The 14,297-nt window shown below is 43.0% G+C and overlaps 2 protein-coding genes across 2 annotated transcripts in view; one reads left to right on the plus strand and one right to left on the minus strand.

Moving 5' to 3' along the window:
• Positions 1-1,335: 1,335 nt before the first annotated feature.
• Positions 1,336-2,797, minus strand: LOC306774000 (growth/differentiation factor 8-like; the record flags this gene model as incomplete). The annotated part of the gene is made up of 3 exons (XM_079263966.1): positions 1,336-1,716; positions 1,787-2,157; positions 2,473-2,797. 3 exons carry the CDS (start codon positions 2,795-2,797, stop codon positions 1,336-1,338), a joined length of 1,077 nt encoding a protein of 358 aa, XP_079120092.1.
• Positions 2,798-6,201: 3,404 nt separating this feature from the next.
• LOC306773825 (aryl hydrocarbon receptor-like) overlaps positions 6,202-14,297 on the plus strand; it is a 36,158-nt gene continuing 28,062 nt past the window's right edge. Inside the window, exon 1 of the mRNA XM_079263751.1 lies at positions 6,202-6,514. Coding sequence (XP_079119877.1) covers positions 6,474-6,514 — 41 coding nt within the window. The 5' untranslated portion in view covers positions 6,202-6,473. The remainder of the gene's footprint in view (positions 6,515-14,297) is intronic.

Raw genomic sequence — 14,297 nt, forward strand, 5'->3', positions numbered from 1 at the left:
TGTGAGAGTGTTTTCTGACAGTAAATATGAATCCAGTTTTACATGCCAATGATTCTCTCCATCCTGGTCTATGCAGTCTTCATCAGAAAGACTTACTTACTGAAAATATTAGCTGGACTCATCTACTGTTACTTAGCAACCACAATCCAGACCAGTAAAACCAGAAATACAGCTTTTACCACCAGCATGTGGTCAGCTAACAGAGAGGGAACTTCCTTCACAAGGAACCCTGATGGAACCTCGCTTGCAAGGAACCCTAAGGGAACCTCCTTAACGAGAAGTCCTGACGGAACCTCTTTCTCAAGGAACGCTGAGAGAACCTCCTTCATGAGAAACCCTGAAGAAACCTCCTCCACAAGGAACCCTGACGGGAACCTGCTTCACAAGAAATCCTAAGGGAACTTCTTTCATGAGGAACCTTGAGGGAACCTGCTTCTTGAAAAACTCTGAGAGAACCTTCTTCATGAGGAACCCTGAACGGAACGTCCTTCACGAGAAACCCTTGGGGAACCTCCTTCACGAGGAATTCTGAGGGAACCTGCTCCTTGAGGAAGTCTGAGGGAACCTCCTTCACGAGAAACCTTCACGGAACCTGCTTCAAAAAGAACCCTGGGGATACCTCCTTAACAAGAAACTGTGAGGGCACCTGCTTAACAAGGTACCCTGGGGTACCTCCTTCACGAGGATCTCTGTGGGTACCTCCTTCTTGAGGAACCCTGGGGCACCTCCCTCACGGGGAACCCTTGGGGTACCTCCTTCACGAGGAACTCTGAGGGTACCTCCTTCACGAGGAACTCTGAGGGTACCTCCTTCACGAGGAACTCTGAGGGTACCTCCTTCACGAGGAACTCTGAGGGTACCTCCTTCATGAAGAACTCTGAGGGTACCTCCTTCACGAGGAACTCTGAGGGTACCTCCTTCACGAGGAACCCGGGGGGAACCTCCTTCAGTTTCAGGATCTGATCCATTGGAGCGGGGGTGTGAAGGTGGCACTGCAGGGCTGCTGTTCTGCAGGTTTTAGATGTTTCCTGCTACAACACACCTGATTTAAATGAATGGATCCAACAGCTTCTTGTCAACTTCTTCACTGAGTCTAGAAGTTTATTCTATAAAATTATCACCTTTAGATTCATGAAACTGGTTTCTAGCTGTTTTCAAAGTGTCTCTAGAAAGTCTGAAGAAGTCCAAACCTAAGCCGCGCTTCCAGCCTTCATCCGGCTGAAATCAACTCTTCTCCTGCTTCTCGGTTCTACATGTCATTGTTTTCTCCTACCATTTGGGGTTTTCACATCACCTTTGTCGACAGAAAGCCTCTGACCATCTTGCAGGGTTTCCTCAGGAGCAACCGCAGTGGTCGACCACCATGGACGGGATCTTCCCGTAGATGATCTGCTCCTTGCGATTGAAGTACAGCATGTTGATCGGCGACATCTTGGTGGGTGTGCAGCAGGGTCCTGCGGTGCCTCGTGGGTTGGCCTTATTCACCAGGTGTGCATGCGGATACTGCTGTAGGTGCATGAACTCGCATTCCCCCGAGCAGTAGTTGGCCCGGTAGCGCTTGGGGGCGATAATCCAGTCCCAGCCGAACTCTTCAAAGTCAACGGTGAGCGGGTAGCGGCAGCATCGTGTCTCCACCGACTCCTCGTCACAGTTCAGGCCAGAGTCCCGGCGGAATCTCCTGGAGCTGTCGAGGATCTTCACCTCGATGAACGGTTGCTGGAAAGAAAGCGGCAGATTTAGCTCAGGATACCAAGATCCGTGTTTTCCATGCAACTTGTTCCCTCACCAGGCCTTCCTCTCCAGGCTCGGCCGAGGTGATGGCCAGGTCTTCGCCTTTGGAGTCATAGGCGTTGATTTCTATGCCATAGTTAGTTTCTGGCTGACGCAGCCACGTCTGCAGCAGAGACTTGATGTCGATGCTCTGCCAGGAGCTGGAACTGGCGGTAGCTTCAATCTTCAGTGAGCGGACCCGGATCCGGGTGTTGTTCCCCTCCTTCCCGGGTTTGAGGCGAGAAATCTGCAGGAAGACGGTGGACAGCATATCGGGGGGCCGCAAGTGAACCCACAGCTGAGCACTCAGGATGTTTCGGGGCTGGATCTTTGGACTGAGGCTGAACAGACAACAGGGGGACAGCTCGTCCTGAGCGACGGGATTGGCTGGAAGACACCATCAAAAAAATATTGAATCATCCTGAAGCTTCCTAAACATTCAGATGTCGTTTTTTAGGAGGTTTTATATCATCATCTTCTGACATGACATCCAAGACTTTAAAATGTATACTAGACATAAATTTTAATAGAAATCTTCTCCCAGAGGAGGAACAGATAGACAACATCAAACATTAAAACCAAACTCCAAGCTGCGTTCAGATATGAGTTGTTCCAGGTCTCCTCTACCTGCTGGATGGACACCTTTACATGCAGGATTTACACACAGAGATGAGAAATTATCCCGTATCAGGTCCGACTTACGGCTGGTTGCCATGGTGATGATGGTCTCCGTGGTGGCCCGGTCCTCGTCCTCCACCCGCGGGTCGTACTGGTCCAGCAGCTGGGTCAGAGGCGGCGCTTTGGGCAGCAGCTGGCGGATCATGTCTCTGCTGATGTTGGGCGCCTGCTCCAGCCGCAGGATGCTGAGGATCTGAGACTTGATGCTGTGGAGCCTCATCTGCTTGCTGTGCTCCCGGAAGTCGCAGGCCAAGCACTGCTCTCCGTCCAGCTGAAGCTTGGAGGTCTGGTTCACCTCCAGGCTCAGACCTGCAGAGAGGACGGCGGTCAGACAGAGGAAGAGGAGCATCCTGTAGGGAGGAAGGAGGCAGAGCAGCAGCGACGCCGTCTCATATAAGTCTGTCCCCTTGCTGGCTCGAGGCGTCCTGATTGGCTGGAGAAGAGCTCTTCTTCTTCTAGAGGATTTAAAGAGGAAGCGAGACTTTCAGGAAGTTTCATAAATTACTTTTTGATCTTAAATTAAATGCCTTTTGTTAAAAATAAAGATTAAATCTTAAATTATTTAGTGCTAAACGTAAAGACATTTCCATCTATCTTCCTGTGACAGACGTGTCAGCATCTACATATGTGTTACTGCATCTGACTAAGTTCATCTGGAACACTGTAAAAGATAGAAATGTTAAATCCTCCTGAAAGAAAATGTTTCTTTTTATTATTATTTCATTCATTCATTCATTACCCAAACCTCTTAATTCAATTCAGGGTTGCGGGGGAGCTGGAGCCTATCCCAGCAGGGTTTGGGCAAAAGGCAGGGTACACCCTGGACAGCTCGCCAGTCCATCGCAGGGCTTTATTATTATTTTTTGTGTATTTATTTAATTTTTTAAATCAAAACAATAAAATAAATGAAAAATAGTAATAAAAACCAGATTTGTTTTAGTGAAAACTAGGAGATAGCAGCTTAACGTGGAAATAAGAACTAATCCGTCAGATCCACCTTGCTGCCAGCAGATGGCGCCCTCTGGGGGAGCTTTCTCCCCATCACCTCCTGCATCTGAAGACCTGGGATGTTCTGGATCCGGGTTCTGCTTTCAGGCCTGTGCAGACCAACCAAAGCAGACTTTCACCAGACAAGATGAAGACAAGCAGAACCCGCCTGCAGGGCCGTGCTGGACCTGGTCCAGAGGATGTAGGAGGACTCGGTGGTCCAGGCTCTGCAGGTGGGTTAGGAGGAGGTCATCCAGTTCGAGGAGCTGCCTTTCATTGACACTGAGGGTCATGAATGAAGACCAACACCTGAAACCAGCTGAAAAAAAGTCAACTGGAGCCTGGAAACAGGATGTTGTGTAATCAGCTTGGATTACAGGCGTCGTTCAGCAATATGACAATAATCTCACATCACGGACAGATGTTTTGCATGGAAATTAGGATTATTTACTGTGTTTGTTCAGGTTTGTGTGCAGCATTAAATCTTGTATCTACACATATAAAACTTTGTTTATTTTATTTTAGAAAAACCCATAAACACAACATATAGTAACATAACATTTACCTAATACTTTAACTATATTTACATTATTTTTTATAAATATTTAAACTATAAATACCCAAAATTTACACAATATTCACAGAATATTTACTCATTAAACTAAACTGACAAACTAAAGTAACACAATAATTACATTTTTTGTTTGTTTGTTTTACTCCATAGTTACATATAAAGATATTGAATAATTTTGAAACTTAATATTATTTTATTTACAGATATTGAGACATCAGGAATATAAATATTTAGATATTTACAGACATGTTCCCTCCCAACATGGAATGCCTTGAAACATGAACTCAATCTATTTGACAAAATCTTAAAATTGATTAAAAATGCCCAAGATACCAAACTTTATTCTCTTATTGATAAATATGATTAAAATTAAGTCCCTACCCCTTACAAATGTATCATTTTATAATTTATCTTCCTTTTTACTTTTTTATTATTCACACATGAAACTTTTTTGTCCCTTTTTTTTTTTAAAAACGAGACATTAACTTGTTATCTAGATCCTTTCTAAGATACGTTCACACAGAATTTCATTTTGTAAAAAAATGGTTCAACTGTGAATGGACTTGTTGGTTTCCACATCAATTATTTTCATGGGTTCCTCCCATATCAAAGCCTTATTGAACAGTAAATACACTATACAACTTGTCAAGTTATTTACAATGTATAATTTGCAACTGAAGCCCAAACAAATTATTATTGTTATTATTATTATTATTATCATTATTATTATTATTATTATTGTTGTACATGTAAGTATGTCTATATGTACTAGTTCAGCATTCTCTAATGATTTTCTTTTTCTTTGCTTTCGTACACGCTCCTGCTCCTGAAAATGGTTTTCTTAAAAAAAAAAAAAAAAAAAAGTGTTGCCAGATTGTTTGTATATGACTTCAATCAATAATAAAAATAAATAAATAAATAATTTTAAAAAATAAAAAAATAAAGTGGGCTTGTAATTTAAAAAAAAAAAAAAAGAAAAAAAAAAAAAGTGGTTTGTAGTTTGTAGGATGGGCTTGTATTTCCTAACAGGAAACACGGGCGACTTTAACAAAGAAATCCGTCATTACCACCGAAAGGGACTTATCACACCTCTAAAACTCGAGCAGCTATGAAAACTACAACCTCAGTCAATAAATATTTGACTCTGTAAAAACTTGTTTTTTGTTCTAAATCTTTAACATAATTTGTAATACATCTCTTTGTGCTTTTCATTCTTTTCTGCTTTTATTCCCATGTTCTCCTTTTCTGTATGTGGCCCCCATGTTCTGTTCTGCTCAATTTTGTTGTTATTCTGTAATTGTTATGTAAACTTTAATAAAGTTGGTAAAAAAAAAAAAAAAAAAAAAATTATGGGTTCCGAAGAAAATATTTCAAAAGACACTTAAAGGTGGAGTATGTAAGATTTTCAATATTTTCTAAATACATTAACTAATAAAATAACTACAATCATAATTCGATGTTTTTTTTTAAAAAAAACATGTAGGTTCCAGTCTGTCCATATTTGATGTGTTGTTAAATCACAAGTTTAATTAATGACAAATGACAAAAAGCACTTTTTTTATTTTTATTTTTTACTGGTAGGCAAACATTTAAGAAGGGTCTTTGTCATTAATTAAACTTGTGATTTAACAACACATCAAATATGGACAGACTGGAACCTGCATGTTTAAAAAAACCCCCATCTAATTATGATTGTAGTTATTTTTTTTTTTAGCTAATTTATTTTGAAAATATTGAAAATCTTACAAACTCCACCTTTAAAAGGAGGTGTGTGATATACAAAGATTTGATATAATATTTTATTGAATTCGAACTAGTTATTTACTTTGTATTCTTTATATGTATATATGTATTGTCACAACAACATCTAATTTAAAAAAAAAATCAGACATGTTTCCGCCTCGCGGTGTTTTATTTTGAAAAGGATGAAAACCGTCTTCAGGTCTTCCAGTCTGGACTGCCCTTCATGGACTGCCTTTTGATCCACATCTGGACCACCTTAAAACTTTCTTACAGTAACACGAGCGAGCGAACGCACGGGAGCGCGCGCTGACTCTGTCAAACCCCACAGGGCGCGCGCACGGGAGCGCGCATCGACTCTGTCAAACCCCGCAGGGAGCGCGCAGAGGACTGAAGGACTGAGGCGACTTTTCAGACGCTCTGAAGGCCTAAAGTCGCGTTTCGGGGGGAAATGAAGGCGGAAACGGCGCCGGGATGGAAGATTTAGACACTTTAATGTCTGTCGCTTTGTTTTCCGGAGGAAACCAGAGAGAGTTTTGTTTTTAAGGCGTCCTCTTCCACCAGGTCCAAGTCCACCAGCTCGGGGAGTTTTCCCGTCCCTGTTCTGGATCACTTCTGGTAGTTCCAGCAACAGGATCAGGTCTGGACTCGTCTGAAGGAACTTAAAGCGGATTTTCTCCTGTTTCTGGACTTTCTGCGCGTCGTCCTGCTGCCGGGCGCGAGCATGTACGCGGTGAGGAAACGAAAGAAACCCGTCCAGAAGATGTAAGTAGACCAAAACCAGCGGCAGTCATGTGGATCCACCACACCACGAGCGCGGTCGCTGTCGCGTGCGCCGCAAACACGACCTTTGTTTTCCAGCTTCTTGTTTTTTCCTCTAAAAGTTTAAACCTACCTGTGTGTTTGATTTCTACAACTTGGCGTCGTGGAGGCCGGGAGGAGCTTCTTTCCCTTGTGCAGTTGTGCGAACATCTGGAGCTTGTTGCAGCCGGTCCGGGTTCCGGATAGGACTGGTCTTCAGACCCGTCCGGGTTCCGGAAAGGACCGGTCTTCAGACCAGTTCAGGTCCCGGATAGGACCGGTCTTCAGACCAGTTCAGGTCCCGGATAGGACTGGTCTTCAGACCCGTCCGGGTTCCGGATAGGACCCGTCTTTAGACCAGTTCAGGTCCCGGATAGGACCGGTCTTCAGACCCGTCCGGGTTCCGGATAGGACCGGTCTTCAGACCCGTCCAGGTCCCGGAAAGGACCGGTCTTCAGACCAGTTCAGGTCCCGGATAGGACCGGTCTTCAGACCAGTTCAGGTCCCGGATAGGACTGGTCTTCAGACCCGTCCGGGTTCCGGATAGGACCCGTCTTTAGACCAGTTCAGGTCCCGGATAGGACCGGTCTTCAGACCCGTCCGGGTTCCGGATAGGACCGGTCTTCAGACCCGTCCAGGTCCCGGAAAGGACCGGTCTTCAGACCCGTCCAGGTCCCGGAGAGGACCGGTCTTCAGACCAGTTCAGGTCCCGGATAGGACCGGTCTTCAGACCAGTTCAGGTCCCGGATAGGACCGGTCTTCAGACCAGTTCAGGTCCCGGAAAGGACCGGTCTTCAGACCAGTTCAGGTCCCGGATAGGACCGGTCTTCAGACCAGTTCAGGTCCCGGATAGGACCGGTCTTCAGACCAGTTCAGGTCCCGGATAGGACCGGTCTTTAGACCCGTCCAGGTCCCGGAAAGGACCGGTCTTCAGACCCGTCCAGGTCCCGGAAAGGACCGGTCTTCAGACCCGTCTAGGTCCCGGAAAGGACCGGTCTTCAGACCCGTCTAGGTCCCGGAAAGGACCGGTCTTCAGACCAGTTCAGGTCCCGGAAAGGACCGGTCTTCAGACCAGTTCAGGTCCCGGAAAGGACCGGTCTTCAGACCAGTTCAGGTCCCGGATAGGACCGGTCTTCAGACCAGTTCAGGTCCCGGATAGGAGTGTGGCCCTCCACAGACCCGTCCAGGTCCCGGAAAGGACCGGTCTTCAGACCAGTTCAGGTCCCGGATAGGACTGTGGCCCTCCACAGACCCGTCCAGGTCCCAGATAGGACTGTGGTCCTCCACAGACCTGTCCAGGTCCCGGAAAGGACTGGTCTTCAGACCAGTTCAGGTCCCGGATAGGAGTGTGGCCCTCCACAGACCCGTCCAGGTCCCGGAAAGGACCGGTCTTCAGACCAGTTCAGGTCCCGGATAGGACTGTGGCCCTCCACAGACCCGTCCAGGTCCCAGATAGGACTGTGGTCCTCCACAGACCTGTCCAGGTCCCGGATAGGACTGGTCTTCAGACCAGTTCAGGTCCCGGATAGGACTGTGGTCCTCCACAGACCCGTCCAGGTCCCGGATAGGACTGTGGCCCTCCACAGACCCGTCCAGGTCCCGGATAGGACTGTGGCCCTCCACAGACCCGTCCAGGTCCCAGATAGGACTGTGGCCCTCCACAGACCCGTCCAGGTCCCGGATAGGACTGTGGTCCTCCACAGACCCGTCCAGGTCCCGGATAGGACTGGTCTTCTGGAGACCCGTTCAGGTCCCGGATAGGACTGTGGTCCTCCACAGACCCGTTCAGGTCCCGGATAGGACTGTGGTCCTCCACAGACCCGTTCAGGTCCCGGATAGGACTGGTCTTCTGGAGACCCGTTCAGGTCCTGGATAGGACTGTGGTCCTCCACAGACCCGTTCAGGTCCTGGATAGGACTGTGGTCCTCCACAGACCCGTTCAGGTCCTGGATAGGACTGGTCTTCTGGAGACCCGTTCAGGTCCTGGATAGGACTGTGGTCCTCCACAGACCCGTTCAGGTCCTGGATAGGACTGTGGTCCTCCACAGACCCGTTCAGGTCCTGGATAGGACTGGTCTTTTGGAGACCCGTTCAGGTCCTGGATAGGACTGTGGTCCTCCACAGACCCGTTCAGGTCCTGGATAGGACTGTGGTCCTCCACAGACCCGTTCAGGTCCTGGATAGGACTGGTCTTCTGGAGACCCGTTCAGGTCCTGGATAGGACTGTGGTCCTCCACAGACCCGTTCAGGTCCTGGATAGGACTGTGGTCCTCCACAGACCCGTTCAGGTCCTGGATAGGACTGTGGTCCTCCACAGACCCGTTCAGGTCCCGGATAGGACTGGTCTGCAGACCCTTCCAGGTCCCGGATAGAATTGGTGTTCAGACCCGTCTAGGGCCTAGATAGGACTGTGGTCCACCGTAGACCTGTCCAGGTCCGGCAGGGAAAACAAACACACCTGTTGCTTCCAGCTGCTTTTCTGTGCTGAAGGTTTTTATGAAGCATGAATGTCAACGTTTTGGTTTGGGTTTAATGTGGCAGAAAGATCTCAGGACTTGATCCAGGACTTGACCCAGGACTTGATCCAGGACTTGATCAAAACTCCCTTATAAAACTGAATTAATCCAGTATTGATTCTTAAACCTCTGAACTTCTGTCTGTCTGTGTGTCCGTCACATTCAGATATTTATTTTCACCAGCTGATTAAATTTGCCTGCAAACTAATAAGCAGTTTATTATTTCCCAAGACTAAGACTGTCTGTTCCCAGTTAGAAGCTAACGCTAAGACCATAGAATCCCACATTAGCAGCTAACGCTAAGACTATCGAGTCCCACATTAGCAGCTAACACTATGACTATAGAGTCCCACATTAGCAGCTAACACTATGACTATAGAGTCCCACATTAGCAGCTAACACTATGACTATAGAGTCCCACATTAGCAGCTAACGCTAAGACTATCGAGTCCCACATTAGCAGCTAACACTATGACTATAGAGTCCCACATTAGCAGCTAACACTATGACTATAGAGTCCCACATTAGCAGCTAACACTATGACTATAGAGTCCCACATTAGCAGCTAACGCTAAGACTATCGAGTCCCACATTAGCAGCTAACACTATGACTATCGAGTCCCACATTAGCAGCTAACACTATGACTATTGAGTCCCACATTAGCAGCTAACACTAAAACCACAGGTTCCAACATTAGCTGCTCAAGCTAAGACAATGGGCTTCTACATTTGCACCTAATACAAAGATTGAAAGGTCCCTACATTAACAGCTAATACTAAGACTGCGTTCTCCTACACTAGCAGCTAATGCGAAGACTGCCTTTTCCCACATTAGCTGCTAGCGCAAAAACTACAGGCTCCTGCATTAGCAGCTAATGCTAATACCGCTGTGTCCACCATGTCCAGCAAATACAGAATGCTTGAAAATATCAGTGACATCACCAAATACATGTACATGTGTCCTATGAAATAAATCTGATAATAGTCAATGTAGAGTACATATATACATGTCAGATCAGATTTCAGTGTAATCTGATTACACCCAGATGTTTCTGGGTTTATAACTGGTTCTTTAGAGGGGTTCTTAGTAGAGTTTGATGGATTTACAACAGATTCCTTAGAGGTGTTTTTAGTAGCCTTTAATGGGTTTATAACAGGTTCTTTAGAGGTGTTTTTAGTAGCCTTTAATGGGTTTATAACAGGTTCTGTAGAGGTCTTTTTAGTAACCTTTAATGGGTTAATAACAGGTTCTTTAGAGGTGTTTTAGTAGCCTTTAATGGGTTTATAACAGGTTCTTTAGAGGTGTTTTTAGTAACCTTTAATGGGTTTATAACAGGTTCTTTAGAGGTGTTTTTAGTAACCTTTAATGGGTTTATAACAGGTTCTTTAGAGGTGTTTTTAGTAGCCTTTAATAGGTTTATAACAGGTTCTTTAGAGGTGTTTTTAGTAACCTTTAATGGGTTTATAACAGGTTCTTTAGAGGTGTTTTAGTAGCATTTAATGGGTTTATAACAGGTTCTTTAGAGGTGTTTTAGTAGCCTTTAATGGGTTTATAACAGGTTCTTTAGAGGTGTTTTTAGTAACCTTTAATGGGTTTATAACAGGTTCTTCAGAGGTGTTTTAGTAGCCTTTAATGGGTTTATAACCGGTTCTTTAGAGGTGTTTTAGTAGCCTTTAATGGGTTTATAACAGGTTCTTTAGAGGCGTTTTTAGTAGCCTTTAATGGGTTTATAACAGGTTCTTTAGAGGCGTTTTTAGTAACCTTTAATGGGTTTATAACAGGTTCTTTAGAGGTGTTTTTAGTAACCTTTAATGCGTTTATAACAGGTTCTTTAGAGGTGTTTTTAGTAACCTTTAATGGGTTTATAACAGGTTCTTTAGAGGTGTTTTTAGTAACCTTTAATGGGTTTATAACAGGTTCTTTAGAGGTGTTTTTAGTAACCTTTAATGGGTTTATAACAGGTTCTTTAGAGGTGTTTTTAGTAACCTTTAATGGTTTTATAACAGGTTCTGTAGAGGTGTTTTAGTGGCCTTTAATGAGTTTATAACAGGTTCTTTAGAGGTGTTTTTAGTAACCTTTAATGGGTTTATAACAGGTTCTTTAGAGGTGTTTTTAGTAGCCTTTAATGGGTTTATAACAGGTTCTTTAGAGGTGTTTTAGTAGCCTTTAATGGGTTTATAACAGGTTCTTTAGAGGGGCTTTTTAGTAGCCTTTAATGGGTTTATAACAGGTTCTGTAGAGGTCTTTTTAGTAACCTTTAATGGGTTTATAACAGGTTCTTTAGAGGTGTTTTAGTAGCCTTTAATGGGCTTATAACAGGTTCTTTAGAGGTGTTTTTAGTAACCTTTAATGGGTTTATAACAGGTTCTGTAGAGGTGTTTTTAGTAGCCTTTAATGGGTTTATAACAGGTTCTTTAGAGGTGTTTTTAGTAACCTTTAATGGGTTTATAACAGGTTCTTTAGAGGTGTTTTAGTAGCCTTTAATGGGTTTATAACAGGTTCTGTAGAGGTGTTTTTAGTAGCCTTTAATGGGTTTATAACAGGTTCTTTAGAGGTGTTTTTAGTAGCCTTTAATGGGTTTATAACAGGTTCTTTAGAGGTGTTTTAGTAGCATTTAATGGGTTTATAACAGGTTCTTTAGAGGTGTTTTAGTAGCCTTTAATGGGTTTATAACAGGTTCTTTAGAGGTGTTTTTAGTAACCTTTAATGGGTTTATAACAGGTTCTTCAGAGGTGTTTTAGTAGCCTTTAATGGGTTTATAACCGGTTCTTTAGAGGTGTTTTAGTAGCCTTTAATGGGTTTATAACAGGTTCTTTAGAGGCGTTTTTAGTAGCCTTTAATGGGTTTATAACAGGTTCTTTAGAGGCGTTTTTAGTAACCTTTAATGGGTTTATAACAGGTTCTTTAGAGGTGTTTTTAGTAACCTTTAATGCGTTTATAACAGGTTCTTTAGAGGTGTTTTTAGTAACCTTTAATGGGTTTATAACAGGTTCTTTAGAGGTGTTTTTAGTAACCTTTAATGGGTTTATAACAGGTTCTTTAGAGGTGTTTTTAGTAACCTTTAATGGGTTTATAACAGGTTCTTTAGAGGTGTTTTTAGTAACCTTTAATGGGTTTATAACAGGTTCTTTAGAGGTGTTTTTAGTAACCTTTAATGGTTTTATAACAGGTTCTGTAGAGGTGTTTTAGTGGCCTTTAATGAGTTTATAACAGGTTCTTTAGAGGTGTTTTTAGTAACCTTTAATGGGTTTATAACAGGTTCTTTAGAGGTGTTTTTAGTAGCCTTTAATGGGTTTATAACAGGTTCTTTAGAGGTGTTTTAGTAGCCTTTAATGGGTTTATAACAGGTTCTTTAGAGGGGCTTTTTAGTAGCCTTTAATGGGTTTATAACAGGTTCTGTAGAGGTCTTTTTAGTAACCTTTAATGGGTTTATAACAGGTTCTTTAGAGGTGTTTTAGTAGCCTTTAATGGGTTTATAACAGGTTCTTTAGAGGTGTTTTTAGTAACCTTTAATGGGTTTATAACAGGTTCTGTAGAGGTGTTTTTAGTAGCCTTTAATGGGTTTATAACAGGTTCTTTAGAGGTGTTTTTAGTAACCTTTAATGGGTTTATAACAGGTTCTTTAGAGGTGTTTTAGTAGCCTTTAATGGGTTTATAACAGGTTCTTTAGAGGTGTTTTAGTAGCCTTTAATGGGTTTATAACAGGTTCTTTAGAGGCGTTTTTAGTAGCCTTTAATGGGTTTATAACAGGTTCTTTAGAGGTGTTTTTAGTAGCCTTTAATGGGTTTATAACAGGTTCTTTAGAGGTGTTTTTAGTAACCTTTAATGGGTTTATAACAGGTTCTTTAGAGGTGTTTTAGTAGCCTTTAATGGGTTTATAACAGGTTCTTTAGAGGTGTTTTAGTAGCCTTTAATGGGTTTATAACAGGTTCTTTAGAGGTGTTTTAGTAGCCTTTAATGGGTTTATAACAGGTTCTTTAGAGGTGTTTTAGTAGCCTTTAATGGGTTTATAACAGGTTCTTTAGAGGTGTTTTTAGTAGCCTTTAATGGGTTTATAACAGGTTCTTTAGAGGTGTTTTAGTAGCCTTTAATGGGTTTATAACAGGTTCTTTAGAGGTGTTTTAGTAGCCTTTAATGGGTTTATAACAGGTTCTTTAGAGGTGTTTTAGTAGCCTTTAATGGGTTTATAACAGGTTCTTTAGAGGTGTTTTAGTAGCCTTTAATGGGTTTATAACAGGTTCTTTAGAGGTGTTTTTAGTAACCTTTAATGGTTTTATAACAGGTTCTTTAGAGGTGTTTTAGTAGCCTTTAATGGGTTTATAACAGGTTCTTTAGAGGTGTTTTAGTAGCCTTTAATGGGTTTATAACAGGTTCTTTAGAGGTGTTTTAGTAGCCTTTAATGGGTTTATAACAGGTTCTTTAGAGGTGTTTTAGTAGCCTTTAATGGGTTTATAACAGGTTCTTTAGAGGTGTTTTTAGTAACCTTTAATGGGTTTATAACAGGTTCTTCAGAGGTGTTTTAGTAGCCTTTAATGGGTTTATAACAGGTTCTTTAGAGGTGTTTTAGTAGCCTTTAATGGGTTTATAACAGGTTCTTTAGAGGTCTTTTTAGTAACCTTTAATGGGTTTATAACAGGTTCTTTAGAGGTGTTTTAGTAGCCTTTAATGGGTTTATAACAGGTTCTTTAGAGGTGTTTTAGTAGCCTTTAATGGGTTTATAACAGGTTCTTTAGAGGTGTTTTTAGTAACCTTTAATGGTTTTATAACAGGTTCTTTAGAGGTGTTTTAGTAACCTTTAATGGGTTTATAACAGGTTCTTTAGAGGTGTTTTTAGTAACCTTTAATGGTTTTATAACAGGTTCTTGTTGGTGTGCTTGTTGGCCTTTAAGTAAAGGTTCTTTGTTTAGACTGAACAGGCCCTATGTTGGACCCTATGAGGACATGATGGCTGCTTGCAGGCATGCTGAGTGACCAGTCTTAAATATTTTAACTTGAGCGGGTCAGACAGACTCTTAACTGTTCTGTACCTAATAGTGTCAGAAGGGAACCGGGCCAGAATCCAGCTAGAACTGTGGTTTCAATGTGTGCATGTATGGTTCTACCTGCATTTGTCATGATCAGGACTTGCAGCCAGAGCGTTCTCACGCAATGTTTCCATGAGGGAGGAGGGAGCATGGTGTAATCTGAGACGGTGTTTTTTTCTCGTCCTCCTCCTTCAACGACTGCCACA

The sequence above is a fragment of the Telmatherina bonti genome (assembly GCF_933228915.1).
Source record: "Telmatherina bonti genome assembly, chromosome: 24".
Classification (NCBI taxonomy): Eukaryota; Metazoa; Chordata; class Actinopteri; order Atheriniformes; family Telmatherinidae; genus Telmatherina; species Telmatherina bonti.